Source organism: Alligator mississippiensis, chromosome 2 (genome assembly GCF_030867095.1).
Source record: "Alligator mississippiensis isolate rAllMis1 chromosome 2, rAllMis1, whole genome shotgun sequence".
Taxonomy (NCBI): domain Eukaryota; kingdom Metazoa; phylum Chordata; order Crocodylia; family Alligatoridae; genus Alligator; species Alligator mississippiensis.
Window position 1 is genome coordinate 177,615,763 of NC_081825.1, and position 25,634 is coordinate 177,641,396.

The 25,634-nt window shown below is 56.7% G+C and overlaps 4 protein-coding genes across 13 annotated transcripts; 2 read left to right on the plus strand and 2 right to left on the minus strand.

The window, feature by feature from the left end:
- Positions 1-75: 75 nt before the first annotated feature.
- Positions 76-9,080, minus strand: LOC102565817 (lysosomal membrane ascorbate-dependent ferrireductase CYB561A3). 8 transcript variants are annotated; one of them, XM_019485272.2, is made up of 7 exons: positions 8,359-8,449; positions 7,525-8,051; positions 5,109-5,315; positions 4,812-5,020; positions 4,519-4,673; positions 3,812-3,968; positions 637-3,176 (listed from the first exon to the last, which is right to left on the minus strand). In XM_019485272.2, exons 2-7 carry the CDS (start codon positions 7,706-7,708, stop codon positions 3,153-3,155), a joined length of 936 nt encoding a protein of 311 aa, XP_019340817.1. In that variant the 5' UTR covers positions 7,709-8,051; positions 8,359-8,449; the 3' UTR covers positions 637-3,152. The 8 variants fall into 8 exon arrangements, with proteins under 8 accessions (XP_006264659.2, XP_059578470.1, XP_019340817.1 ...); XM_059722486.1 differs by lacking the exon at positions 8,359-8,449 and adding an exon at positions 8,236-8,269; XM_059722490.1 differs by lacking the exon at positions 8,359-8,449 and adding an exon at positions 8,236-8,259 and having other exon boundaries at positions 7,613-8,051.
- A 127-nt stretch (positions 9,081-9,207) lies between these two features.
- On the plus strand, positions 9,208-12,822 carry TMEM138 (transmembrane protein 138). Its single transcript, XM_019485277.2, has 4 exons — positions 9,208-9,449; positions 9,525-9,696; positions 11,882-11,957; positions 12,242-12,822. The coding sequence occupies exons 1-4, from the start codon at positions 9,319-9,321 to the stop codon at positions 12,352-12,354; spliced, it is 492 nt and encodes a 163-aa protein (XP_019340822.1). The 5' UTR covers positions 9,208-9,318; the 3' UTR covers positions 12,355-12,822.
- A 195-nt stretch (positions 12,823-13,017) lies between these two features.
- TMEM216 (transmembrane protein 216) lies at positions 13,018-17,076 on the plus strand. Of its 3 annotated transcripts, none has more exons than XM_006264583.4 (5): positions 13,018-13,118; positions 14,783-14,884; positions 15,296-15,388; positions 15,763-15,964; positions 16,367-17,076. In XM_006264583.4, exons 1-5 carry the CDS (start codon positions 13,106-13,108, stop codon positions 16,380-16,382), a joined length of 426 nt encoding a protein of 141 aa, XP_006264645.1. In that variant the 5' UTR covers positions 13,018-13,105; the 3' UTR covers positions 16,383-17,076. The 3 variants fall into 3 exon arrangements, with proteins under 3 accessions (XP_006264645.1, XP_019340815.1, XP_059578474.1); XM_019485270.2 differs by lacking the exon at positions 13,018-13,118 and adding an exon at positions 13,441-14,088; XM_059722491.1 differs by lacking the exon at positions 13,018-13,118 and adding an exon at positions 13,441-13,567.
- Positions 17,077-17,504: 428 nt separating this feature from the next.
- LOC102565591 (fascin) lies at positions 17,505-25,521 on the minus strand. Its single transcript, XM_006264596.4, has 7 exons — positions 23,094-25,521; positions 21,042-21,291; positions 20,306-20,587; positions 19,407-19,522; positions 18,806-18,962; positions 18,114-18,287; positions 17,505-17,752 (listed from the first exon to the last, which is right to left on the minus strand). Exons 1-7 carry the CDS (start codon positions 23,661-23,663, stop codon positions 17,553-17,555), a joined length of 1,749 nt encoding a protein of 582 aa, XP_006264658.2. The 5' UTR covers positions 23,664-25,521; the 3' UTR covers positions 17,505-17,552.
- Between the last annotated feature and the right edge of the window lie 113 nt (positions 25,522-25,634).

Sequence of the window (25,634 nt, forward strand, 5' to 3'; positions counted from 1 at the left end):
CACTGAGGGTATCAAGCCAAAGCAGACATAATACCCAGGCTTGATCCCCACCACCAAATCTTGTCTCATTCTCACTCTGATTCCAACAAGGCACCTTTTATTAAGCACAGTCTTCAAGCCAGAAAAAGCTGCAGTCCCTCAAAGCAGTCACCTGATCACATCCCAGCACCTATTCATAAGGTAATGAAAATCCCTAAGCTCTCACCCAGTGAGAGACAGAGAACCAAAGGAAAAATCATGAGACACATGAATTCCCCTAGGAATAAAAAATATGCTTCAACCATGCAAGGGAGTGAATGGAGATGGAATTTTATCTCCTTGTACCTGTCAACCAGTCCTCTCCTTGCAGGCTGGGTAAGTGCTCAGCTGATACTATAACAGCCCTCTAGACTTTCTCTAGTTCCCATCAGCCTTAGTGCTCAAACCCAGCAATACCAGTTTGCACTCAGTTTCTCTGCCTGCAAAAGCAGTCAGGGACTGAACAGATTCAACTCCTGTCTTGTCTACACTTGATTTCTGCAGCCCAAGGCAACTGCCTGGTCAGAAGTCCAATTTATAGCTTTGTCAGGAAGCGCTGAGTTGGCAAAAGGGGACCAGGCTACAGGAGTGTATTCACGACCAGAGTTTTTGCAGGAATTTACTAAATTTACATTTATTATTTAATATTGCCCAAGAGTTGAAACAGAACAGTGCAGCAAGGTCAAAAGAAGATGTGTCCCCAACATTTCATTGGATGAAAATATGATTCTGAGGTCATATTTTTGTCCCAATTTGGGACAAAAATGCTGAAATCTTGGGATTTTCCCTGGGAAACAGAAACTTGGCATTTCCACCAGCTATGGCTCAGAGGCTAATTGCACCTCTGCAAATATTGCTTAAGCCTCCAGCTACTGGCATACCCCCTGGCATCAGGATCAAGCTGCTGCTGTTTGATGAATGCATTTCATTTTCCATCTAGTCCTGGAGTGCTCCCACCTCTAGCTAAGTCCCAGGTTCCTCCCTTTGCTGTTAGCTTAAGCCATATTTGCTCTTGGCTTGGCATTTCACTCCTCTCCCACTGCTGCCTCTCCCTGCAGATTCTCCCCAGGCACCTCCCACCCTCTGCAGGGGCAGGAGCAAGCTTTCCAAGAAGGGGAACCTTTAGCCACAGCTGCAGAGGGCTGGAAAGGCCAAGGAGCTGCCAACCCATAGCCCATTCCAGAACAATGAATTACAGGGAAATGTGCACACACACATCGGAGCCCACCATGCTCCTCATCCAGCACCCCAGAGAAGGGACAGACCCCTCCCTGCCACTGGGGGGGTAGGGAAGAGGGAACTGCTACCTGAGCCTCAACTAGGTGAACAATAATACATTCACCTGATCTACTACAGACTCCCTGCATGATAAGCCCCAATCTGTCCAGTGCCTGAAACAGACAGTCTGGCTCCCAGCTCCCATACTGCTGGACTTCCTTAAGAGCTTGCGACAGGTGCCACCACCAAACGCATGGAAACTATGAGTCCAATTTCACTACCCTATTGCTGTTCAGCTGATTTCCAGTCTACTCTAACTCTTTCCTAATACCCATGGCCAATGCCTGCAAGACACCAGAAGCCCCCAAAAGCTGGAGTGACTGGATAAAGTATCACATTTACTTATAATCCTCAGGCAGAACACGCTGACTGGGGAGAGAACCATCCTCCAGCCCGCAAGCCTGGGAAGCAGGCCTGGGCAGTGACAGGGAAGTCTTGGCTTTCTTCCCCACTGCCTCTACAGCTGGACAGAGGCCAGCTAAAGTAGGGACCTGAGAAAGAGTAGGCATGGCAAAGAGGAAGGGCTGGGCCAAAGTGTGGTGCAGCCTAAGTCATGAGCTCAGAGCCACAAGGCCTGGTTTGTCCCCACACAGGATTTCACAATGACAGCAGCACTTTGGTGAGGGAACTGAGGGGGGAGGAGGGGAGCATGAACAGCTGGTGTGGAACAAGTCCAGCAGGAAAACACCTCTATTCATCCTCACAGGGCTGAGAGCTTGGAGATTGCTGGCATGACAGCAGTAGGGCCAGGGTGGGAGGGGAAGGCAGAGGGAAAGTGCTTGGCACAAGAGGGCTGAAAGCTGGGGAACAGGACATGGGGGTTACAGGAACTGTGATCTAGCCCCAGCCAGACTCTCCAGTGCCCCCAGCTGTGCAGCACAGACTTCAGGGTGACTGCCATCAGGCTGCCTGCCCATTGCAGCCAGCTGTGTATACAGACCCACAACTTCCTTTTCTGAGGTGGCTCAGCAGCCGCTTCCTGCCACAAAGGTGCCTCCCCCGCAGCAAGCTGGGACAGAGCTCAGAGGCTGACCTTGTGGAGTGAGGCCTGGGAGGGAAGTGGTAGCAGCTGGGGGGAGAAGGGAAGAATGGCAGTCATTGCCCCCCATCCAACTCATTCCAGGTCTGTTTGGTTCAAGAAGCCTTCACTTCCACATATGGTTATATCCAACCTAGAGGACAGAGACTGATAACAAGGATGTAGGAGACCGGAAGCAGCTCAGCTTGGAAAGCAGAGGCCAGGATTCTTGGCCAATGTCCAGGATGCTCTGCCAGTGCCCCAGAGGTTTGCCCTGTAGCACTGTCCGGCTGGAGGTGGGGTGAGAAGTGGTCAAGACAGAGTTTCCTTCAATCACAGAAGCAACTCTCCCAGAATTTCACAGGGAGAAGCCCAGGCGAGGGAGCTGGGGACATGGGTAGCAGCATGTAAGGGAAGCTGGTCAGTTGAGAGCAGACTGTTGCTGCTGCAGGGTCACCCAGGCTGTGGCAGCCAAGAACCTAGCACTGGCTTGCTATCCATCCAACCACCTCAGGGAAAAAACATGGTAGACTCAACACTCTCCTTCCAGAAGATCTAGTGCCCAGAGTCTGCCAAGACCCCTTTGTCACCGGAGGCAACGGCAGGAGGGGCTAACTAGCCCAAGGATACTTGCCAGACCCCAAAGGAGGCTGAGAGGTGGGAGCCCAAAGCAGAGCAAGAGCAGGGGCATTTGGGACAGATAAGGCCTTTTCCCTGTGGCTCCAGACAAGTCAGTGCCAACAGCAGCAAGTGAGGCACAGAGCTGCCACTGAAGTGAGGAGTTAGTTGCCCTGGGTTGATGCAACAGTAGCAGCCCCTCCTCCTTTAAATGGCTGCTTCATTTATCTTCCTCTGGCAGAGGCTGTGGAGAGACAGACCATAAATAAGGCACACCCCACCCTCTTCTGCAGCTCCCACTCAGCACCACAGCCCACTTCCCTGCCCTCACCACTATGACTGAACCTCCAGTGGCAACAGCCTCTCTGACAGGTTCCTCCTTTGAGCCCAGGCCCTTGACCCATTGGCCCTGCCCCTCAGTCCTCACTACACAGGACCCCCATGGCTTCTCTCTGGCCAGGTCCAATCCTATTTATCAACTGGGACTTGCTGTCCTACTGCCATGAAGCTGGAAGTGCCCGGAAACTCATGGGGAGGTGGAACAGCATCCAGTGTCCTGTTGCCCTGGCAGTGGATTGAGCTGTTGCAGCTCCTGAAGACTCCCACAGGGAAAGAGAGCATGTGGTAGCCTGTTGCCTCCCAGTGGATCTCAAGATCTTGTGTAGGAGAAAGATGCTGGTGCTGCCCAGCTCCTGGCCCATGCCCAGTGCAGTACAGCTTTACTGTTCAGTCCTAGAGGTCTGTCACTCAAGTTCTTTCAGAGCTCATGGCCAGCCAACCCACCTCTGCCTTCAGGAGACTTCCCCAGGGTCAGCTTCTCATCTCAGCCTCACTTCACCCCACAGCAGTAGCTATTTTCCCTCTATACAGTCTCTGTACCTGCTGGGCCTCTGGTGAATCCAACTCTGGGTGCTTCCAGGCTGGCTTGGAAAGAGCCCACAGCACCATCCACCCTAAGACCACAATCAGCAGCCCCAAGGTATTAGCAAACCAGGCCTCAGGAGGCAGGCTGGAATAGAGAACTGTTGCATTGTTCCTGAAAAGAAAGAGGTGGAGCGATGGCCTTCTTTCAGAGCCAGCACCACCACAAGCCACCATTCTCCCTTACAAATCCTGCCTGCCTGTGTAGCTCATGGGGTGAAGAAACTCCCAGGGTGGCCCCACACAGTGGGGAGCAGAGAGAACTCCTTCCCCCATCACTTAGATCATGCAACATGGTGCAACAGCAATCCCGTTGGCCTGGGCAAAGGCCAGGCCTCCACCCAAAGGGAGGGAGGCCCCTACCCCTTCTGGACCTCTTCCCCTTCTGCATCTGAAGCCTGTTTGCACCAGCCACTCCTGCCCAGACCAGCATCTCTCCAGCCCCTTGGTTACAGCCACTGCACCTGGGACCCACCTCCAGCCTCCCCTTCTCTGTCTGTTCTGGATTAAGTCTGCCTAGTGAGCAGGCCTCCTGGCGCTGACATACCACTCACCCCAGGTGGGTCCCAACTCCCCATCCCAGCCCACAGGTGAGAGAAGGAAGCCTAAACAGAAGCCCACCACCTTGTTCCCCCTTCCTAGTCCCAACCCCTTTTGGCACTCACAGGCTAAAGAACAGCTTCTCATTGATGCCAGAAATGGAGGCTGCTATGGCCAGCATGAAGATGGCGCACCCAAAGAAGACATGAATGGGCTTGTAAAGGCCCCTCAGCCAGGTTGGAGCCCAGGGTAGCAGGAAGGTGGAGAACCCCATAAGCCACTAGAAGAGAGGGAAAATGGATGAGGATTCAGTGTACCAGCTGGACTAGACCAAGGCCAAGGCAGCCGGTGGCAGAGCTAGGGGCAGCTGAGGAGGAGGCTGGGTGGGGAAAGGGCATTCACAAGTGGTAGCACCTACCTGGCAAGAGAAGAGCACAACAGCTGTCAGCCCCACCCAGCTGTGCAGCGAGTACATGTTGGCAATGGTCCGGGCTTTGTGGTAGCTGAAGACAGCAACAAGCCCCAACACGGCCAGGAGGAAGGCCACCAGGGCCAGGGCTGCGTGAAGCAGCTTCCAGGGCAGCTTGGAGCCCCTCCTGGAGAGAGGCAGGCGGTACACCAGCGCCGCTGAGGGGAAAGGGGAGAGACAGGGAGGTTCATCACCCCCCTGGCAAAGGAATAGTCCCATGGCTGAGGCGGGAGGGCTCCCACGTACCTGCACCGTACAGCACCACCATGCCCATTACCATGAAGACTGGGTGCCAGTTAAACATCCTGGCAGTGCCATCCCAGCCAAAGCCCCCACGCCAGTGGTAGCACCAGAAGCCTGTGAGCCCCACGCAGAGGATCCCCACAACACCCAGCAGGATTGAGAAAGGCAGTAACCTCAAAGTGGGCATCGTGCCACTGAAAGAGACCACACCTGAGGAAGCAACATAACAAGGATAGAGTCACTGCACAGCCCCTCACCCCCTTTCCCCTACCTGTCACCTGGTTGGGCTCTGCAACCCCTCATCTGCCCAGCCAGCCTTCATCCAGCTCTGCCAGCTGCCCAGTGCCACCCTGATGACAAAAGAACCACATGAAGGCACAGCCTCCAAGCCAACCTGCTGAAGGCAGCCAGGGAGCAGGGGTGGGGAGAGAGAGCAGAGGCTGTCCTGTAACCACCCAGAACTGCCCCTTTGCCACACAGTGCTGAGGGAGGGAGATGAATAGTTGCTTGCAGTGTGAAGCCCCGATGAGAGGTAGACAAAGTAAGAGGTGAGGGAGGCACCTCCTGCAGGCTCCTAGTAGAGGGCAGTGGGGAAGTCTGAGGGCAGCGGGGAAGTCTGAGGGCAGCAGGAACCCCCGCTTACCAGGAGGAGCCTGCCCCTTGCTCCTCAGGGAGAGACGGGAGCAATGTGTCTCTGCCAAAACCAACACTGCCTCTACAGTGCTCTCAGGGAGAGGACAGGGGTCCCAGTCAATCCTGGCCCAGGGTAGCCCAAGGAGGACACAGCAGCAGAAACATTTACTTCTACGTGCCCACCCCACCACTGCTATCACACAGAATCAAGCTTCCGCCACCATGGGCCTGGCACACTGAGCAGGGACACAGCTGAGATGTAGCTGAAAAGGGCAAATTCAACAGAGGCAGAACCAAATCCAGCCCAAAGAGAAACAGTTCAGTTCCCACCCTGGGCCTCTCAGAGATGCAGAGACTGCTGCAACCTAGTAGTCAGGATGCCCTAAGCAGCATCCAGTGGGGAGAGGGAGAGTGTGTGCTGCACCTGCAACCAGGGCTTCCTGTAACAGTCATGAGGTCCTCCTCACTTCTTCTTTCCAGACACGCTGCAGAGGAGGACCCTGAAGACTCCCAAGACCAGCAATGGAGCACTTGCTCTAGAGGGGGTAATATAAGGGATGGGGGAGCCCTACTTCTGGCAACCTCCCAGTTCAGGCAATGCCCCTCCACCCTGTCCAACCCCACCCTTGCTATTCCCATCATCACAGAGCCTCTCCATAACTCTGACAGTGCTCTCCCATCCTTTCCAATTCTGGGTTCCCCATTCCTCTCTTGGAGATTTTAGACAGGGTAAGGCCGGGAAGAACCATTACATCACCCAGCATGGCATCCTGGGGATCACAGCCTGCTACATTTTACCTAGGTTCCCTTGTCTGGAGTATAATAAATTCTGAGAACGGCCCATCCACCCAGTCTTGGCCTTATGCAGCCCACATACCGTCAGAAGCGAGGCAAGGTCTGTATCAGAGCCACACACTCCACACAGGGTCGCAGAGTTGTTTCACCACTGCAGCCAACAGAGGCTCTAGGAATGTCCCTCATTTGCTTAGTTTTACATCCTCCACCAAAAATACACCATGCCACATGAGGAGGGGAAGGGCGCTGCTAGGCGGGGAGGGGAGGAGGCAGGAGGCAAGTTTAGCAGCAGAGAAAGCTGTGTCCTCCCACTGCTCCCTGGGAAGGGACAGCAGCAAAATGAACCAGGGGTTTAGTATGTGGAGCCCCAAAAGGGTTATTTCTCCTCCTCCCCTGCCACCTCTGGGGGTTTGCAGATATTGGGAGGCTAAGTCACACCCACTATCAGGTGTAAACACAGCTGTGTTTGCCCAGGACACACAGCCAAAGGACTCCTAGTGCTGGATTGGCAAAGGTTGAGTGATCCTGGACACATTTCATGTCCAAGCACCATGTTAGGAGGGTGAAGAGCCACTGTGTGTGTACAGTGCCAAGCTCCAGGTGACCCTGAATTCTGGGAAGCTTTTGGGAACTAATGCTATAAGTCTATGTTATGGATAAGGGCTTTGTTTCCTAACCCCAGACCTCTGTGTCCTTTGCTGAACTAAAAATTGATGTGGAGGGGGCAGAGGAGGCTGCTAAGTGATCTAATAAGAGAGCAACTGCCCCCAGGCAGGGGTTAGCTGGCACCACGGGCTGCCGGATCCCTGTAATACTCAACGTGGGCAGAAGGCTGTACCACTCAGTCACTCTATAGCCTTTACCAAGACACTTATATATGTTCAGCCTTGCTTTTGAAACAATAATACAGGGGTAGTGACTTTTGCCTCCCACACGAGGAGGGCTGGGAGACATGAAATGCTTTGTGCCAGGAGGACGAGAGGTGCTGTACCAGCCCAGCAGCAGTTGGAAAGAACATCCCAGACTCCTGGCTCCCAGCTCATTTCGCTAATCCGTCCGGTTGGGGGGGGGAACATGACCTTGAACTGGAACACTTTCAGCCAAAGGGCTGCAGGCCAAGGTGTTCCCAGGAAGCCGGAAGGATCTGCTAGAAGACAAAAAAACCCTGGCGGCATCTGTCTTCACCGCTTCCGTACTGCAGGCACCGAACGCTTGAGCCCAGCCCTGAGAAATGACAGGATTCAGCAGTACGCAAGGGGCTCATCCTGGTTGCCTTCTGCTCCCTGCACTCTCAAGGAAGCCCTTGGGTCACATCCTCAAGCTTGGCCCCAAAACCCGGAGGTGCATTCAGAGCTCAGCTGAGAGGTGAGGAGCTGGCACTGCCTTGCAGCCCCCACGGCCCAGGCCTTCAGACGGAACAAGAGGAATCACGAGGCACAAGTGGAAAATAGCAAGAGTGCAGGGGTGGGTAATGCAGCCCCCAGGAGACACCAGCACCACGGGATGAGGACTGTGTGGCTGTGGAAGGGGACACAAATAATATCAGAGTCAGGCTCCTCAGAGGAGCGACGGCCCCGCCTGCCCGGACACGGGGGTCACCGTCACCTATGGCCCCACAGCAGCCTGCACCCCACTGTCCCCCAACCCTTGACCTCCTGCAACCCTTCCTAAATTACATTTGACCTCCTGACCTGCAACTGACCTTCCCAATCTACCCCGACCCCTGGCGATCAGCCTCCCACTCCGTCCCCAGGGCTCCCATTTTCTCCCTGACCCTGCACTGACCCCTCCCAGCCCATCCCAGACCCCACTCCCCAGGGCGCACCTTGCTTCCGGTTCCAGCGCGGGGCACGCCGGGGGCTGTAGTTCCAGGAGGCCGTAGACGCCTCCGCGGAGCTGTCCCGGCTCATCAGGGCAGCTTCTCTTCGCGGCCGCAACCGCGGCCCCACCCCCCCAACCACTTCCGCCTCGCGCCCGGAGGCACCACGGGACATGGAGTCTTCGCGCCGCACTTCTGCACCTGGCTCAGAGCCGCTCCCGCCCACCTGCCTGCCCTCTCTATGATCCAAGTCCTCCAGATCCCAGCTAGAACCGGAAGGAGGCCCCCATTACTCTGCACCCTTCCCTCCGCCTAGTCGGCTGCTCTGCTTTCTGCTTCCGCATGACCCGCTGCTCGGGTGTCCACCCCCTCCCAGATGCGCCACGTGCAGCCGGCTGCCCCCACCCCCTGACTCAAGGCAGGCTGGTCCCTGCTTGAGCCTGCCCCGCAAGTAAACGCTGTCCCTTTAGCCCGTCCAAAGCCCGGACCACGGGGACCCCACAGTCGCGGACCAGGACCTGCTCCGGGGGTATCACAGCGGCCCGTGCCTCAAGCGGGGGCCATGCCCCGGTCCTCCAGCACCATAGAGAGGCGAGAGCGCCACGTCTCACTCCCCGGAAGTGCCCGCAGAGTGGCAACGGGATACTTCCGGTCCCTCCGCCTGCCTCCCGGGATGGCAGCGCGGTCGCCATGGGGATGCAAGATGGCGGTGTCAGGCGAGTGAGGGCCCGTTGGGAGGGGGTGCCTGTGCGGAGACAGTGTCACGGGCACGGGGTAGGCAAGGGTCCCCCTCCTCCCCCCGGCCCAGGCCTTGCCAGGAATAACACCCACATCTCCCCCTCCCCCACCCCCCAGGCTCCGGGGCGCGTCCGTAGGGCGAGGCGGCGCAGGAGGCCCCGGGCCCCGGGAATGAGGTGGCTCCGCAGCCCGGAATGCAGCCACTGAGAACACGGCCCGCGGGGAAAGATGATGCTGCAGACCAGCAGCTACAGCATGGTGCTCTCCCTGCAGTTCCTGCTGCTCTTCTACGACCTCTTCGTCAACTCCTTCTCGGAGCTGCTGCGCGCTGCGCCCGTCATCCAGCTCGTGCTCTTCATGTGAGTGCCGGCAACCGGGGATGGCAGGGTCCCCACAGGTGCCTGGGAGTTCACCGCCCTCTCTCTCCCCCACAGCATCCAGGATATTGCCGTCCTCTTCAACGTCATCATCATCTTCCTCATGTTCTTCAACACTTTCGTCTTCCAGGCCGGCCTGGTCAACCTGCTGTTCCATAAGTTCAAAGGGACCATCATCCTGTCGGCAGTGTACCTGGCTCTGAGCATCTCCTTCCACATCTGGGTCATGGTAGGGCAGGACCGTGCCAGCTTCTGGGATCAGGGCGTCTCGCCAAGGGGCATAAGAATCCCTTATCTGTCTAGTCAGGGACTTCATCCTCCTCCAGAGCAGTTGAGCTCATCCAGCAGTACCTGACACCCTGCGGGATGAATCTGCCTCCTCTGGTAGCCCCCTCTGACAGTGCCTGATATCTACAGTTTCAGACGTAGGCCCCAGGATCTCCCTGTGGTGTACCCAGCCCGTTTTGGCCACCCGCTAGAGAGAACCTCTCCTGTGAAGTCTTGCCAGGCTGAAGCTGTGCTTGGATCCTACCCTGCCCTTTCAGTCTGAGAGGTCAGGACTCTTGCACCTTGGAAGGACCCCATGTCCCCGACTCACCTGGAGACACAGTGGGGCTACGAAAAGAATGAACTTGCATGTAGCCACGCAGTATCAGAGCCCCTGTGCCCCCAGGACCTCCCTGAACATGTTTGTCACACCTTGCTCCAAACAAGGGAGGAGCTCTGGAGCATTAGGGAAGAGAGTGCAAGTCCCTTTCCCTCCTGTCCTCCCAGAGGGCAGCAGCAGGGTTGGGGGGAGCTCCACTCTTGTCTCCCTTGTGACAGGGAGGATCTTGCTCTCCTCAGGTGCACAGAATCTTTCTTGGATGGGGCTAAGTTTGCTTCTCTACTCCCAGCATTGCGCTGCCACATCCCAGGAGGCTGAATGCAGGGCCAAGCAGAAACTCATACTGTCTGCCAGGTTCAGGGTGGGACATTCCTCCATTACTGAATGTCTGGCCAGCTACTGCTTTGGAGGGCATAATCCTGGTTGGGACTGCAAACTGATTGCTGGGGGTGCTTCCCAGGCTGGGTCCTGTGCTGTGACTGCAGGCAGGCTTTGCTGTCTAAGTCCAGGCCTTTCTTGGTGTCATAGTGAGAAAGGAGGCTGGGGCTGGGGGCAGTCACTCAACAGTTCAGGCATTGTACAGAGCTGAGAGGGTTTGTTGGTTCAAAATGTGAGGATTAGCCCACCTCCTCCCAGCAGCACTTGGAGGCCAGTGCCAGAGCAAGCAAAGGCATCGGTGCCAGAGCAAGCAGAGGCATTGGTGCCAGAGCAAGGCTGGCAGGGAAGCAGCTCTCCCAGTGGAGAAACAGAGGGTTTCCCTCCTGCCTGGAGGGTTATAGACCTGGCTGTCAGCTTGGCATCAGGTCATGCAAACCTGACAGCTGGGACTATTACTACTCCATGACTTTCTGTTCATGATGATCTTGCTCCATGGAGAACCAAAGCCAGTGCTAGACAGCACCCTCCTGACAGGGGCCAAGCTGCTGATTTCAGTGATCACTTGTGGGTGCTTTCTAAGTGGGATACGGTGAGGGAGTCATGTTTAAAAAGACAAGAGTTGTGAAATGGTTGTGGCTGGGAGTCCTCAGACTAGAAGGGAGTAGCCTGCCCTGGATGCTGGGCTGCTGCTGGCTCTGGTTCCCTGTAGTAACCAATTCTCCAAGTAAAGCTAATCCACTGTCAGAGTGGCTTGATGGCAGGTGTGATGTGTTGCATGGGATTACTGCCCTGGCAAGAGGTGCTGGAAAGCTATCCCAAGGCACAGCAGGGGGAGTGTGTGATGCACCCAAAACCACAGAGTAAGCAAACAGAAGAACTGAGGGTAGAACCCAGGTATCCTGTTTCATCCCTTCCCTCTGCCTGCATCCCTGTTCCTAGACCATAGCCCCACTGCTCTGAGGTGCCTTTTGCCTAGATCAGGTGAGGGCTTCTGCATTGTGGGTGCTGCCTGTGGCTCTGCCTGGACAGGGTGATTTAAGAGGATTCCCAGAGAGATGCTTCCAGGCTGATCTCTGATTAACCTCTGCATGCTTCGAGAGCTGCTCCCTGGCTGTTCTGCTCTGTGTCTACAATCAGAATGGGCTTAGAGACAGACAGTTATTCTTGCAGGGAAAGGGATCAGGGCAGTGGAGGGATTTTTCACCCTGCTTGCCCACTAGGGGGCACCAACTGGCTCTGGGAAGCTGACACAGCTGCCTTTCACTGAGGAGCTGCAGTTAGTGTGACATAAGTTGAAGGCTGAACAAAGCCTGGAGGGGGAGCTGTGGCCCTTTAGAAGAGACCCAGTAGGCAGTGCTGTGGTCTGGCACTGGGCTTATGTCCCCCCCACCCAAGGCCTCTGCTCCTGGTGTATGTGTGTCTCTTTCAGAACCTGCGCTGGAAGGACTCCAATGGCTTCGTGTGGACAGATGGGCTGCAGGCACTCTTCGTGTTCCAGAGGCTGGGTAAGGGCTGGAGGCAGACTGATGCAGGGCAGAGGGATGGACAGACATGCAGGGAGCCATTAACAGCCCTCCCTGCACACACAGCACAGCTACTGTGCTGTCAGTGGGGTGGGCTATGGTGCCCCCAGCCTGGGATTGGGGGTTAAGACACAGTGTTTGGCCAGGCTCCCAGTTCTGTCTGGGGGCATGAGGCCTCCCAGCACACTGGTGTGCCCCTTTAGGCAGTGGGGGTGGGGTAGCTCTGGCCTGCTGGGCTTGCTCTCACCCACTCTCGCTCCCACCAGCGGCTGTGCTGTATTACTACTTCTACAAGAGGACTGCTGTGCACCTGGGTGACCCCCGCTTCTACCAGGACTCCATGTGGCTGCGCAAAGAGTTTGCTCAGATCCGCACCTGATGATCCTCTCAGGCACTGGACTTGGGGATGGTCTGCCCACTAGTTCTGCACCTCGCTGCTCAGCACCCTCCAAGAGAGGCGGACAGTCACCCTCGAGGCCAGCACCTCAATGCTGCATCTGCCCCTCACTCGCACCCCTCCGCTCCTTCTCCCCGCCGGAGAGTGTGGACCACTCCCAGCCCTGCTCTGGCCCTAGCTGCTGCCTCCTCATGCACTGACGCGAAGGGCCAGATGTGTGTGATTGTGCCCTGCTGGCACCGCAGCTGCCCTTTCTCATCCCCCTGCCTGTCACTCGCCCTTCAGCTCCGGGCACCTGCTAGCAGCAGCTCCCACGCCCGTTCCACTTGGTGTCCTGGGCAGGCCGAGGCTGGCTGTACGGCCCTGGGGCCTCTCTGCCCTCATTAGCCTGTCCTTTTGTACCCCGTTTTATAAACGAGCAGAAAATTAAAAAGGCTCCATTTTCCAAAACCTGGTGCTGTGTGTGTGCATGCAGGCGAGTCTCCAGGGTGCTGGCCTGCCATACTCTCAGTGGCTACTGTCGCAGGAGGCCAGAGGCTGAATCCCCTGCTCTGGCTGCGGCCCCCCAGCCTGGCCGCGGCCGGGGAAAGAAGTCTCAGTGGCCGCCCCGGGGGGGGGGGGTGTCACGTGACTCCGAGCGGGTCCTCCAGAGGCGGAGCGGCGGGCTGCTCGCCAGCCCCCGCGCTCCCGGAAGCGCCGGCGCTGCGTGCCATGGTTTCCATGGAGATGGAAGATGGCGCCCAGAAGTAAGTGCGGGGGGCGCGGGACCAGGCCGAGCTCCCCCAGCCTCCGCGGGGGTCACGTGACCCTTCTGGGCCCGCCCTACTGGCCCCCCCCGCAGGTCCAGTGGCCAAAGCCCCCGGGAGCAGCCCCCGGCGCTGGGCAGTGATGGGGGGGGCCCTGCCCTTGAGCGGAGAAAGGCAGAGCAAGACCCGGGGCGTGATGTCGGAGCTGGGCGCGGCGGCTGCAAACGGGGCGCGGGCTGCCCCTGGGAGGGGCTTGTGTCCGGTCCTAGCTCCGGAGCCCGGCCGGGCGAGGACCCTGCGACAGCACCAGGCAGTTGTAAGGAGGAGGGCGGACCAGCTGCTGAACCTCCTTTGTGGCGCCAACGTCTGTTAGGGGGGCAGCTCCCAGCCTCAGCACAGAGCAGCCCCTCGCTGCAAAGCGCTGACAGGCCAAACGGGCAGCGAGAGCGGTGGGTTATGTTATCCCTAGCTTAGCAAGAGGAAACAGGGAGTAACTTGGGATCAGATGTGTCTAACGCAATTTCTTTGCAGATGGGGGTGTGGAGGGAATCATTTGGTTACAGTCTGATGTCTTGAATGGCGGAGGCTAGAGGACCTCCCCCCCACAACAGTGTTTTGAACCAGAACGGGTCTCAAAGAAACCCCTTGGCCTTGGTTTAGCAGCAGCTGGGGAGGTAGAAGCTGGGGGAAAGCTGTTCCAACGGTTACTTGCCTTCACTGCTCGAGACATGCACCTTATTTCCAGGCTAATGGTGGCAGGCTTCAACTTCCAGCCCCAGGAGCTTGTGTGTTTGTTCGCGGCCAGGATGCTGAGGTTGAGAGCTAGGCCTATCATTACACAGCGATGGTGGTCCCAGGCTCATCAGGAACTACAGGCCCCCTCAGTGGGTGGAGAGCAGCCACTACATGAAGGATGACTAAGTGTTTTGGATAAGGGATGAAAGCACAGGAACGGGAGCACAGGTCAGAGGTTGGTAAGGAGGGCGCCGAGAGAGATCACTGAGCAGGAAACGCCAGTTATTGCCCGCTGCCCCTTGAGTGGATCCAGGGAGTCTGTGGATGCTGCTTAGGGACGTTCTTCTCAGAGGCATGCGTGGGCAAGGAAGGCACCCCAGTTCCCCTTGGCCAGCACCTTCTTTCTGGCCGGGAATGGGAGTCTGGTCCCAGCTCTGCCATAGATCTGAAGGCAAGTTGCTTCACTTCTATGGGCCTCAGTTTCCCTACCTGTAATATGGGGGCAGCTGCCTTCCTTCACAAAGTGCTTTGGGACCAGCAGATGAACAGGGCTAGAGTAGGGAGCCCGTCACATTGGTTTGTTCCTCACCCACTGCCGGGGTGTTAGCACCAGGCCCTTTGAAGACCTCGTTAGGTCCCTACTTGCATTTTAGGATGCTGAGGAGCCTTTTAACACCAGCCCTCAGCAACCTGCCCAGTTCCCATGGAGCTGGGGATGGAGGAGCATCCTAGATTCCTTGCACACCAGGGCCTTCACCACCTTTCCTCTTGTTCAGCCCCATGCATTTGATGCCCCCAGAGAGCCATGCAGCTCCTCAGCCAAGAAGGAGGGAGCAGCATCTTGGGAAAATATATATGACCCTTTCCTCCTCCTTGCTAAGGTGCCTTACCTGTTCATGCTCTGCTTGCTTTCTCCACCCACCCCCCAGGTCGCCAGCTCTCCTCCACCCCATTGGAAATCCTGCTGTTCCTCAATGGTTGGTATTACGCGACCTACTTCCTCCTGGAGATCTTCATATTTGTCTATAAGGGTAAGAGACCTTCCCAGGCGCTTGTATGTGCTGTAGCCCACCACTGATTGCATTGGACATCAGATGCTGCCCACAGGCTGATGGAAGAGCGACAGAATGAGCTGACCCCTGCATACTTAGAGGCTTCCCTAGCACCGCTCCAGCCCATCCATCTACATCAGTGGCCCCAGCCCCCTGCAAGACTGCACCTGAGCAGGGAGGGGTGGGAGAAAGCCAGAAACTTTGCAGTTTGGCTCAGGCAGGAGCTGTTAGACAGCCTGTCTTCCCTGGGCTTTGTAACCTCTCTGACCACTGGCACATCCCTAGGGCTTATCAGTTTATTCAGTGGGTAAGGGACAGTGGCACCCCAGAGAAAAAGGGTGGGGGTGTGGCCTTGCTCTCCTCCTGAAAGGGATGGCCTTTGTGCCACAGGGCTGCTGTTACCTTACCCATCTGCCAACCTGGCCCTGGACCTGGTCATGCTCTTCCTCTACCTTGGCATCGAAGTCACACGGATATTTTTTGGTGAGTATTTAGGAAGAACAGGGCCAGGTGCCACCTCATGGTAAGAGCCTGGGGTGGGCTTGGGCTGGTGACAAGCAGTTGTCAAACAAGTGGCTTTTGGTCCCCACCACAGGGTCACTGTCCTAAAGCAAAGGGGCTCCTCACTTCAGCCAATTGGGCGCCCAACAAGAACCCAACTGGGCATCCAACAAGAACCAATACCATAGGGAGGAATCTCCCCGTACCACATTCCTGGCCTGTGGCCAGTGCCCTAGAGGCAAAGAACCTTTTACCCGATTCCCGGGCTCCGTGGGCAGGCAGATCCTGAGCACCACCTCTTTGTAGGGAACGACACGGGCTGTGCATGAGATGCTCACAGCCACATTTCATGACAGGCTCCAAGGGGAACCTGTGCCAGCGGAAGGTGCCACTCTCCATCAGCCTGGCCCTGACCTTCCCAGCGGCTGTGATGGCAGCCTACTACCTGCTGCTGCAGACCTATGCCCTGCGCCTGGAGGCCATCCTTAATGCCATCCTGCTGCTCTTCTATGCTGTGGAGCTGCTCCTGGGCATCCTCACCCTGGCCTCCTTCTCCAGGTAACTGTTCCTCTGCTGTAGGGGGAAATGAGATGGGTAGGGGAGGAAGACCCTGAGTAGCCCAGTGGAAACAGAGCTGGGGATGGCTGAAGAAAGAGTCTGGAGTGTAACCTGTGGCCCAGAAGGAAAAGTAGGAGAGAGAAGGCTGAGAGTACAGAGAAAGGAGGCCATGCATATGACCAGGAGCCAGGCTTCCTGGATTCCTTTCCCAGCATGATTGTCCTCTCTGTCCCCCAAAATGTAGCAGTGACACTTCTCTCTCCCAGCCAGCTGCCTCCCCAGAAAGTTGAGAAGAGTATGGGGAAAGAGCTAGGGGTTTCCATTGTAGGGGAAGTTGCCCCTTCATGTTAGACTTGGAGATGCTGCTGTGGCTGCTGTTAACCCCACCCTTTCTCTCTGCAGCGTGGACTCATACTGAGGCTCTGCCTGGGCTGCTTGGTGACAGGCGAGGTGATGTAGCCCCTGCCCTCCTCCCCCTGTGCCCCTCTCCATGCTGCTGGGCTGATCACCGCCTCCAAGGGGTAGACTCAGGCCCTTGGAGCAGAGCTACACATGGCTGCAGCCTCATTCCACCTCTGAGCCTTCCTGAGCAGAGAGCCCCACCAGCCTTCTGGAGAGGGTCTGACTTCATACCCCAGACTCAGCAGCCCCCATGGGCATGAGGCAGCTCTCCCCACCCCCAAGCACTACCCTCTCCCACCAGCTGGGCTCCTGGGGCTGCCTGCTTGGGGAGCTGCTGCCTAGTCCCTGGCCTGGCAGCTTGGGTAGAGGTGTGTCTCAGCCCCAGGATGTGAGGCCAGGGGCCACATAGTATAGCTCCCCACTCCTGCCCCCAGTGCTGCCAGTACCTGCTGTGTGTCCCATTCCATCGTTGCAGGTGTGTGCATTTTGGTGTGGTCCTGTCTATTGCATGTGTGCAGTGACCACAGGGGAGGCCTTGCCCCTCCCCCTCTGGGACCTTTCTGCCCCTCCGCGGGGCTAGGGAGGAGGGCTTGGTGCCCCTCCCCCTGGACTCAGTGTTATTCCCTGTATCAGTAACTTGTGGCACTTTTTTTTTTCTACTGCATTGTTGGAGGAATGACTATTTTCCAAATAAATATTTATTTTCTATACGGGTGCTGCTTGGAGCCATCACAAGGGCAGGACTCCCATTAGGGGGCAGTGGGGAGCTAGCTACCCACCCAGGTGCATTCAACACCAAGCCACCAGCAGCATGCCTGGCCCAGCCCCATCAAGGTGCAGAGGTACCCCCCTGCTCTGTAGAGCCCGGTGCACCTGTCTATCCTGACTAAGTATCATCAACCCTCCCCACTTCCTGATGGGCCAGGCTCAGGCAGCCTGAGCCAGGTAAGGCCTGCCAGTGCCCCACATGCCAGCCTGCTGTGTACAGCCTGAGGCCTTCACCCCATGCCCCCTCCCAATTGGATCCATCCACAGAGGGGTGAACAGGAGAGCAGGACAGCTCTGGGATGGCTGTGCTGGGGCACTGGATGGGAGTGAGGGGTGGGGGTCTCAGCATCTCAGAGGCAGCATACCAGCCTACAGAAAAGAGGTTTATTTCCAGGCTGGTTGTCAGAGCCACAGGCCCTCAAAAGTGGAAGCGTGTGGCAGCCCCAACATCAGTTGTCCCTGTCCACAGGCGGCCCCCACCCTCCGCCACCAGATACTTGTTGTTGGGAGCCTTGATGGCTAGGCAGCCTGAGGCAACAAACTGAAGTGTGAAGTTGCTGCCCTGGTCGCCGTTTACCATGATCAGCCCATTCTTGTCAATGCTCCAGTATTTGTTAGCTGCAAGGCAAATGGGGGCAGTTAGTGCCAGGACAGGGGGTGCCAGAGATGGGAGGAGATGCTTAGTGCACCTTAACCTGGGGAACAGCTCATCACAGGCCTGGCTACATCATTGGGGCATGAGGGCACCATTCTCCCCTGCAGGACTGGGCAGTGGCTACTTGGCCAGCTGGGAAATCCAACAGTTGGCTAGCTGTGACACCAGTGAAAGGACAGCCACTGCTATGGTGCCCCTTCCTCTAGTGGGGAAGCCACACCCTATGCCTTGGCACAGACACCCCAGTGCTTCCACTTCCTGGCACAGAGGTATCCTGGTACCCATTCCCTAAGCAGATGCACCCTCCTGCCCACACCTCCTCACCGATGCGGAAGTGGTAGAAGCCGTCCTCGTTGAGTGTCACGGTGTTGACATCAGGAGCTGGGCGGTTCCCATCCAGGCGCTGTGTCCCGGGGCTCCGGCCCACGAAGCCGGCCTCGCTCTGCAGGATCAGCTGGGGCCGGTTCACCAGCAGCAGCAGGAACTTCTCCTTCTTGCCTGCAGGCACAGGTTAGCCCTGACTGCCTGGACAGGCCTGCTTGGGGCATGGGGCAAAGGCCATAAGGCCTGGAAATGCCACATCATGTGGAGCTTGATACAGGGCCAGCACGGAAACGGAGGTGAGGGGGCACACCCGAGCTCTCCTGCCAACAGCAGTGGCGCTCCCAAGGCAGAAAGGGTAAAGCCACTGGGTACCCGAGGTCCCTGACACTGCTGCTGGACTAAGCACGCTCTCATTACAGAACAGGCAGGACCTAGCCTGTGCTGCCCCCTCCTCGCTGCTCCACCCTGCCCTGCTGGGGCTGGCAGACCCCCAACAGCTAGGGTAGGCCTTGGCTGTAGGTGACAGTGAGCAGCTGGGTAACACCCCAGACCCTCATGCTTGGGTTTGCAGACTCCTGCCTGGCAGGGGTTGGATCCACCCCCAGATCTGGAGCAGGGCCCCCCATAGTCTCTCCTTTCCCCTGCTGAGAGGCATCCTCTCACCTCCTGCCCCCAGGGGCCCAGTTTCATACCTGCTCCCTCAGGCAACAGTAGGATCTGCCCATTGGGCCTTAGGGCCACATATCTGCCATCAACTGCTTTCAGTGTCACCTGCTGCTCCTTGTACTGGAGCTCAAACCACACCTGCTTGGACTGGTTGGTGCAGCTCACCATGCCATCGCTGGGGCTCTGTGGGGAAGGCGCAGGGCTCAGACCTTCCTGTGCTCCAGGACTGCACCCGACAAGAGCTTCCACATACATGCCCCCCTCCCCCAGGCACCTTCCTCAGGCCCAGGCGCAGGAGCCAAGTCCCTGCCAACCCCAGGCCAGGGCTGGGAGGGACACTATAGGGAATCAGCCTACCCCAGACCCCGAGCTGGAGGAGCTTAATGGGCTGGTGGTGCCTTCCCAGCAAATGATGGGCTGGGCTGCAGTACTAGGGCAGGGAAGAAGCAATATTACCCTGCCCTGTGAGGCCCACCACTTGAGTCTCCCTGTTCCAAGGGAGGGTGATGGTGACATGCTTGCTCCCCAGTGGCAAATCACAGTGCTGCACCACAGTGGCCAGTATGATGGCCCAGCAATGCAGGTGGTTCTACCCACCTCCCCACTTCCAGCCTTGGGTGCACTCACTGTGGCCAGGTAGGCACCAGAGAAGCTGCGGAAACAGGCCTGCTTGGCATCGTTCAGCAGTAACTGGAAAAGCTCCGTATTCCCAACAGACATGGTGTTGGCGTACACATCAGCCCCTGCAGGCAACAAGCAGCTCATGGAAATATGGTGATGGGACATGCCACTGTTTCCCCACTGCTAGCTCCACCAGCTCCTTCAACCACCAGAGGATGGGGGCTTGGGAAGGATGGCACAGGGAAAGGGGTCCAAGCCTAGAGGAGGAATCATGCTGGCAGCACACAGTGCCCAAGGGCCAACAGGCAGCACAGAGAGCACGCTGAGCCTGCCAATGGGCAAAAGGCCAGAACAGCAGGTCTAGAAAGCACAAAATGACCTGGTCATCTTTTATGGTCAAATCCACTCTGAAACCTAATCCTGACAATTTAGGGATCAACAGCAAAGACCACAGTGCTATGCACAAACTCAGCCACATGGGGCAGTGTCCCATACTTGGCATGATCTGGGAAAGAGGGGAGCCTTGTTTAGAAAGGGGTGGAAGCTGTGCAGAATTTATCAGGCACAACTGTCATACAAAGTATCCTTGAAGTACCTAGCTAAAGACAGCCCCTGCCCTGAAAAGGAGAAGAGAAAGGAAGGGCACCACTGTCAACTTGACTGTACAAGTGAGACCCACAGAGGTGAAAGTTACTTGCCCAAGTCCACCTGTGCAGGTTGTGGTGGAGCTTTGAACCTCGATCTCACCAGTGATAGCTCAGTACAGTAGCCCTAGGCCCTTTCACAAGAGCTTCCTACCCCAGGTGGGGCAAGACACACCTGCTCTGCCTGTATCAAGAGCAGCCTGGTGCATAAACCAAGCCCCCAGCAGTGCCCACAGGGGCAACACCAGCACCCTTGTTTACCTGGCCGGCAGCAGACATAGCGGCCACTGGAAAAAGTACGAAGCGAGACCAAAGCAGGGCTGGGCTCCAAGGCGAAGAGCTCATCATGCCCAGGCCTGTCTATCTTGAAGGTCTTGACAGCGCTCTCCCGATCTGTCAGATACTTGCCGTCCACATCCCGCAGGGCCACTAGGCCGCCCTGCAGCTCCAGTGTGTAGAGTGAGTGGGCAGAGGGACCATCCACCAATGACCCATCAGCCGCCAGCATGCTCCCTGCCCCACTGCGCAGCCCATACTTCTTCTCTGGGGCAGCAAGGCAGAGATGTCAGTGAAGTGGGAAGAGAACCAGACTCCAATGCACTGTTTTCCACCCCCTCACCCCCATGCTCTACTTCATCGAGGGACACCAAGTGCTGGCACCCATCATTGCATTACACATGCTTCCCTCTTTGCAGTGCCCAGCTCCCCACATCCCTTCTCTGTTGCCCCCTTAGCACCCAGTGCCACTCTCCCACCTGCCCCCATCCCCATATCCTACTCCCACCGTACCCTTAATGCCCTGCTCCCCACCTTACTTTCACTCTTCTTCATCTTCACACCACTCCCATGGCACCCATCAGCCCCCACACTAACCTTCACACCCAGCCATCATCCTTTCCCCCAGTCATCTCCCCTTTCCCCCAACTAGGCTCTGTCCCTCGCAGGGGGGCAGGGGCAAGAGCAAGCAGGAGGGAGAGGCAGTCTCTGCTACACCCACCTTTGAGGTCGAAATGGAGGGTAAAGATGGCATCGGCACCCCAGGGCAGGTCACGGTCGCAGCGCACGCGCCCTGTCTGTGTATCGCAGCGCAGGTAGCGCTGCTTGCCAGGGCTCTGCACATGCATGGTGGGGTGCAGGGCCAGGTGCAGGCTCCACTTCTCACCCTCACTCGCAGCTTGGGCAAAGCAGGTGATGTTGTCCTCTGCCCCACCTAGGTAGCGCTTGGTGGCCTCACACTGCAGCGACACCTGCCCAGGAGGGGTTTGGGGTCATGGAGACTGTCCCACCCTGCCAGGAGTCTGCCCAAGCACCCACACCATGCCTACCCCAGCGCTAGGGGGCACCAGTGTGAGGGGAGTGGTACTGCCCAGGCATGGCTCAGCCATACCAGTCACATGGAGGTGCAAAGACAACTGGCTTAACCTGAGTCATCCCATACCTATAGGGCTGCAGTGCAGCAGAGGTAGGTCCTGGCAGTGCTCCCTTCCCTCTCCATCACTGATGCTAGGATCCAGCAGGCTCCTTACCCTGGAAGACTTGGCTGGAGGTGCAAAGGCTTACACATATCCCGCAGAGCTGGCATGGGCTGTAGTGGTGGGGGGCGGGAAGGCAGGGGGTCCTATGTTTTTGAGCCTAACAGTTCCCCTGGAGGATTTTTTCCTGCCTGACATGCAGCCACAAGTTCAGTGTCCCTCAGGGGTCAGAGCCACTTGGTCCCATGACACTCCCAACCCCACCACCCCCTGCAGACCCCTCATGCCCCCTGGCACCACCTCAGCCCATGTTCGGAGCACTCATGCCCTTTGTGGCACAGCCAAGCCACCTCCTATGCCAGGATAACTCCATCTGGGTTTCCCAACCTTTGCACCTCAGGCACAGATGTGGCTATGGCTGGTGCCCGCCACCCCATCCTCCACTTGTGCCCTCAGAAGCTGATGGAAGGGACTGCTGGCTTCTGCCCAACAGATAAGAGCCCCACCAGCCTCTCCCCCAGATAAGGCTACACTAAAGTCCGCTCCCACTTCCCGAGCTGGCCAACCCCCTAGCCCTCAGCCTGCAGCAAAGGGCCCCTGTGAGCATATGGATAAGCACCAAGGTATTCCTGTGGGCAGAGGCATAGCAGTGCTCCTCCACACCTTGGGCAGCACCTGCTCCTGCTGTGACAATTGTGGTGGCATGATCAACCACTGCTGCGGCTATGGCTGCTCTTCCCCCTGCCCAGCTGGAGAGCAGAGGGACAGACACTGGTGGGAGTTTGTCTGACTAGGGTCAAGTGGATAGGGGAGGGGGAAGGACTGTAACCCCCACACTTCCCCTGGGGTTGCCAGCCCTACAGGATTGCCCTGGAGTCTCCAGGAATTAGATATAAATCTCCAGGAGACTGCTGAGAGTCACCTGGGAGATAAATGATAGGGCATTCATTAAAAAGAATATATTAACGTGTTGAATCTAATTTGTAGAGTAGTCCAGTGGGTTTTCAAAATTGAATAGTAATGCATATTTTCCTTCCTGACTTAAAGTCTACGCACTGTAATCCATAACTGATATACACAAGCACGCGGGCACATTCGCATTGTGTCGCAGGCATGTTCGCGTTCTGGAAACCTCCCAGAAGAGATTCAGAGTTGGCAACCCTAACTTCTCCTCCCATGAGTTAGAGGCACCCTTACCCTCACACTCGGGCAGTGACCTCCCCCTTGAGACCACTCAGGCCTTGTCTAAAGCAGAGAGGTCAGCTGGGTGGGCATCAGAGCACGTCCCTGCTCTTGTGCCAGAAGGAAGCCCTCCCACCCCCCCCCCCGTGCCGTGCCAGTGCAGGAAACTCAAAGGGGGCCAGGAAACAAACTTATTTCAGCTACTGCCTGAGCCCCCTTATTCCTCCCCCCATAACTCTCTGGGGCACAGGAGGGTCACTAGGTTGACTGCAGTCCTGTTGGGACTGCACCATGGCTGGGCACTCTACAAGAAAAGAGGAGCTGCCTGGCAGGACGTGTAGATAGGACCCTCAGCTCCTGCTTGGGCACAGGTTGGGGGCAGCCCGGTTACGCACCTTGCCATCTGGGTACTGCCACAGTAAGAAAAGGCAGCCAGAGTTCGGGCTCTCTTGTTTGCAGGTGACTTTGCCATTGGCATCGGCTGCCAGGAAGCGTTTCAAAGAGCTGAGCAGATGCACAGGCTGCCCGCCCTCCACAGGCCTCGCTGCCCCAGCCCCCTGTGCGGATGTGAAGCTCAGTGTCCAGATCTGGGAGGGTCGCAGCACCGAGCTCGTGGCCATCACCTGGAAGCGGAAGGGCTCAGCACTCAGGTACCGGTTGGCTGCATTGATGAAGCCGCAGGGCAGCAAGGAGAACTCAGTGGAGGCTGCCATGGGGCTCACGCTGCTCCTGCTCCTCACACCCTGGCCACCACCATATGGGTGCAGCACTGCATGGCCCCGCACACAACAATGGGTGCCTGGCAACCACAGGCTCCGCCCCTCCACTGCACTGACCCTGCCCAGTTCTGGACCAGGCATATCTTTGCCTGCAAGGGGCCAGGCCAGGGGAGTTAACCCCATGACCCCGAGCTCCAAAGACCCAAGAGAGAGGCAGACACTCCCTATCTCTTTGCAATGCTCCATTCCCAGGATTCAGGCCCCTGCCCAAGTGGCTCTAGACCAAGCTAAGAACAGATAAGGAGATGCTCCAGCCCGTGTGAGACAGGGACCAATGGGTCAGACCCACAAGATACACAAGGTGGAAGGAATGTGGCTCTGGTGACCAGTTGTGTTCAAGGCGGTGCAGCTACATTGTAATAGCCAAGAGAACCATGAAACCCACTTCCTTCTCACCACAAAATTGTTCTCCAGCATCTGAGGCCATTGCAGGTTAAACCAGTAGGGGACCTGCTTGCAGAACCCCCATCGTAGGGGCTGAGACCCCCAGCAGTGCTCCCTGCCATTGGCAGTCTGACCATTTAGCCCATTTTTGTGTTACTGCTCAGCACCTCCTCTCTTCCTCTCCCCAGCAGGTAGCTTCCAACACACAGGAGACTGCTTTCAGCCTGATGATCAGCCATGGGCAACACCATGAGCAAGCAGAAGGGAGGCCTGCTCTGACCTAGGGGAAATGTGCCCATGGGCTGTGAGACCAAAGTCCACAGGAGAAGCCTGCACGGAGATCCTTCCTTTGTGCAAATCCTTCCCAAGGAATATCGTTTCCTCCTTCAGTTCCACTCCAGGAGCTTCCTTCTCCCCTTCAGGCAGTGCCTTTAGCCTCCCAACATCAGGGCATTCGACTCAGACCAGCTTTGCAATCAGAGGGGTTGAGCTTCTCCCACAAGGTCCTTTACCACATGCCCAAAGCAGCTGTCCCCTCTTCTCCTCAGCAGCTGAAAGGAAGGGATGTACCCTATAGGAGCTGGATACCAAGACTAATCAACTAGGACAGGAGCTGTTTCTTTGCACCACCATAATGGTGATCCAATCCCCTACACTTTGTGAAACATCAGTACCTCTTCTGTGCACTACCCAGTGAGAGGCCCTTGGCCCCATCTGGAGGACCCTACTCCTTCCTATACTCCACACCTCTGCTCTGTGCCCTAGCACCTTCTCAGACTCCCCTTCTGTCCCTTTCAGAGGTCACAGTAAGTCTTGAGGGAGCCCTGGGACCCAAGAGGAGAGACAAAGTCAGCAGAGCCCTCATCAGACAAGATGCACACCAGCAGTGTTTTTCCTGATGGCAGGGATATACTGATGCCCCATACAATAGGAGCTAAGCCAGCAGCAACCTTTTTGGTCACCCCAGCTGCATCAACAGTGAGGGGTTCTGCTGGCCCTGCCCCAGGGAGGGGTGAATTATCTTTTCATGCCCTTAGCTGCCACAGCCGTGCAGGCAGAATGTTTTAACATGGAGCACACACAAGACATGCTCCACTCCTCTCCCTTTCTGCCTCCACTCAAAGCACCTGCTGAGAAAGCCAAAGGCCACAGTTCCCTCCTGACCCAAGCAGAGCAACTCTGTTAACATGGGGAGGGGACTACAACAATCAGTGGATGCGTCCTATTGTCCAGAACCTTGAAACCGCTCCCTCCCCCCCAACAGCACAGTTCCCAACCAACCAAGGACTGATAACTTCTAATTCCACTGTGTGGAGATAGACAGCTCTGGCTGCCCTCAGAGTCTTTCTTTCATTAGGAGCCATCATAGCAATTCAATATGGAGCCCAGCTAGCCTTTCTGTATAGTACATGGTCCAGGAATTTGTCTCCCATTTACTATCAAATATCCTCAGAAGTCCTTTCACCCACTTCCCAAGGGAGACTATCGCTATCTTTGCTGTGTACCAAAGGATGAGATTAGCTCTTTGCTGTACTTAAAGAACTGCCTCTAAATGTTGCTAAACCCATCCACTACATCCTGCACAACTTGCATGAGCTCCTTTGGCTAGAAAACTATGCTGGGGAAATCAGAAAAGATATTCTTGAGATAGGACAGTTTGGGAGAATAGGGGTGTCCACGGGTAAAGTACCCAACATTTCCCGTGAAACTCCATGAGGGGTCAGTCCTGCATTCACTGAAAGATCAGAGCACCAGATGGTACAGGCAGCAAGG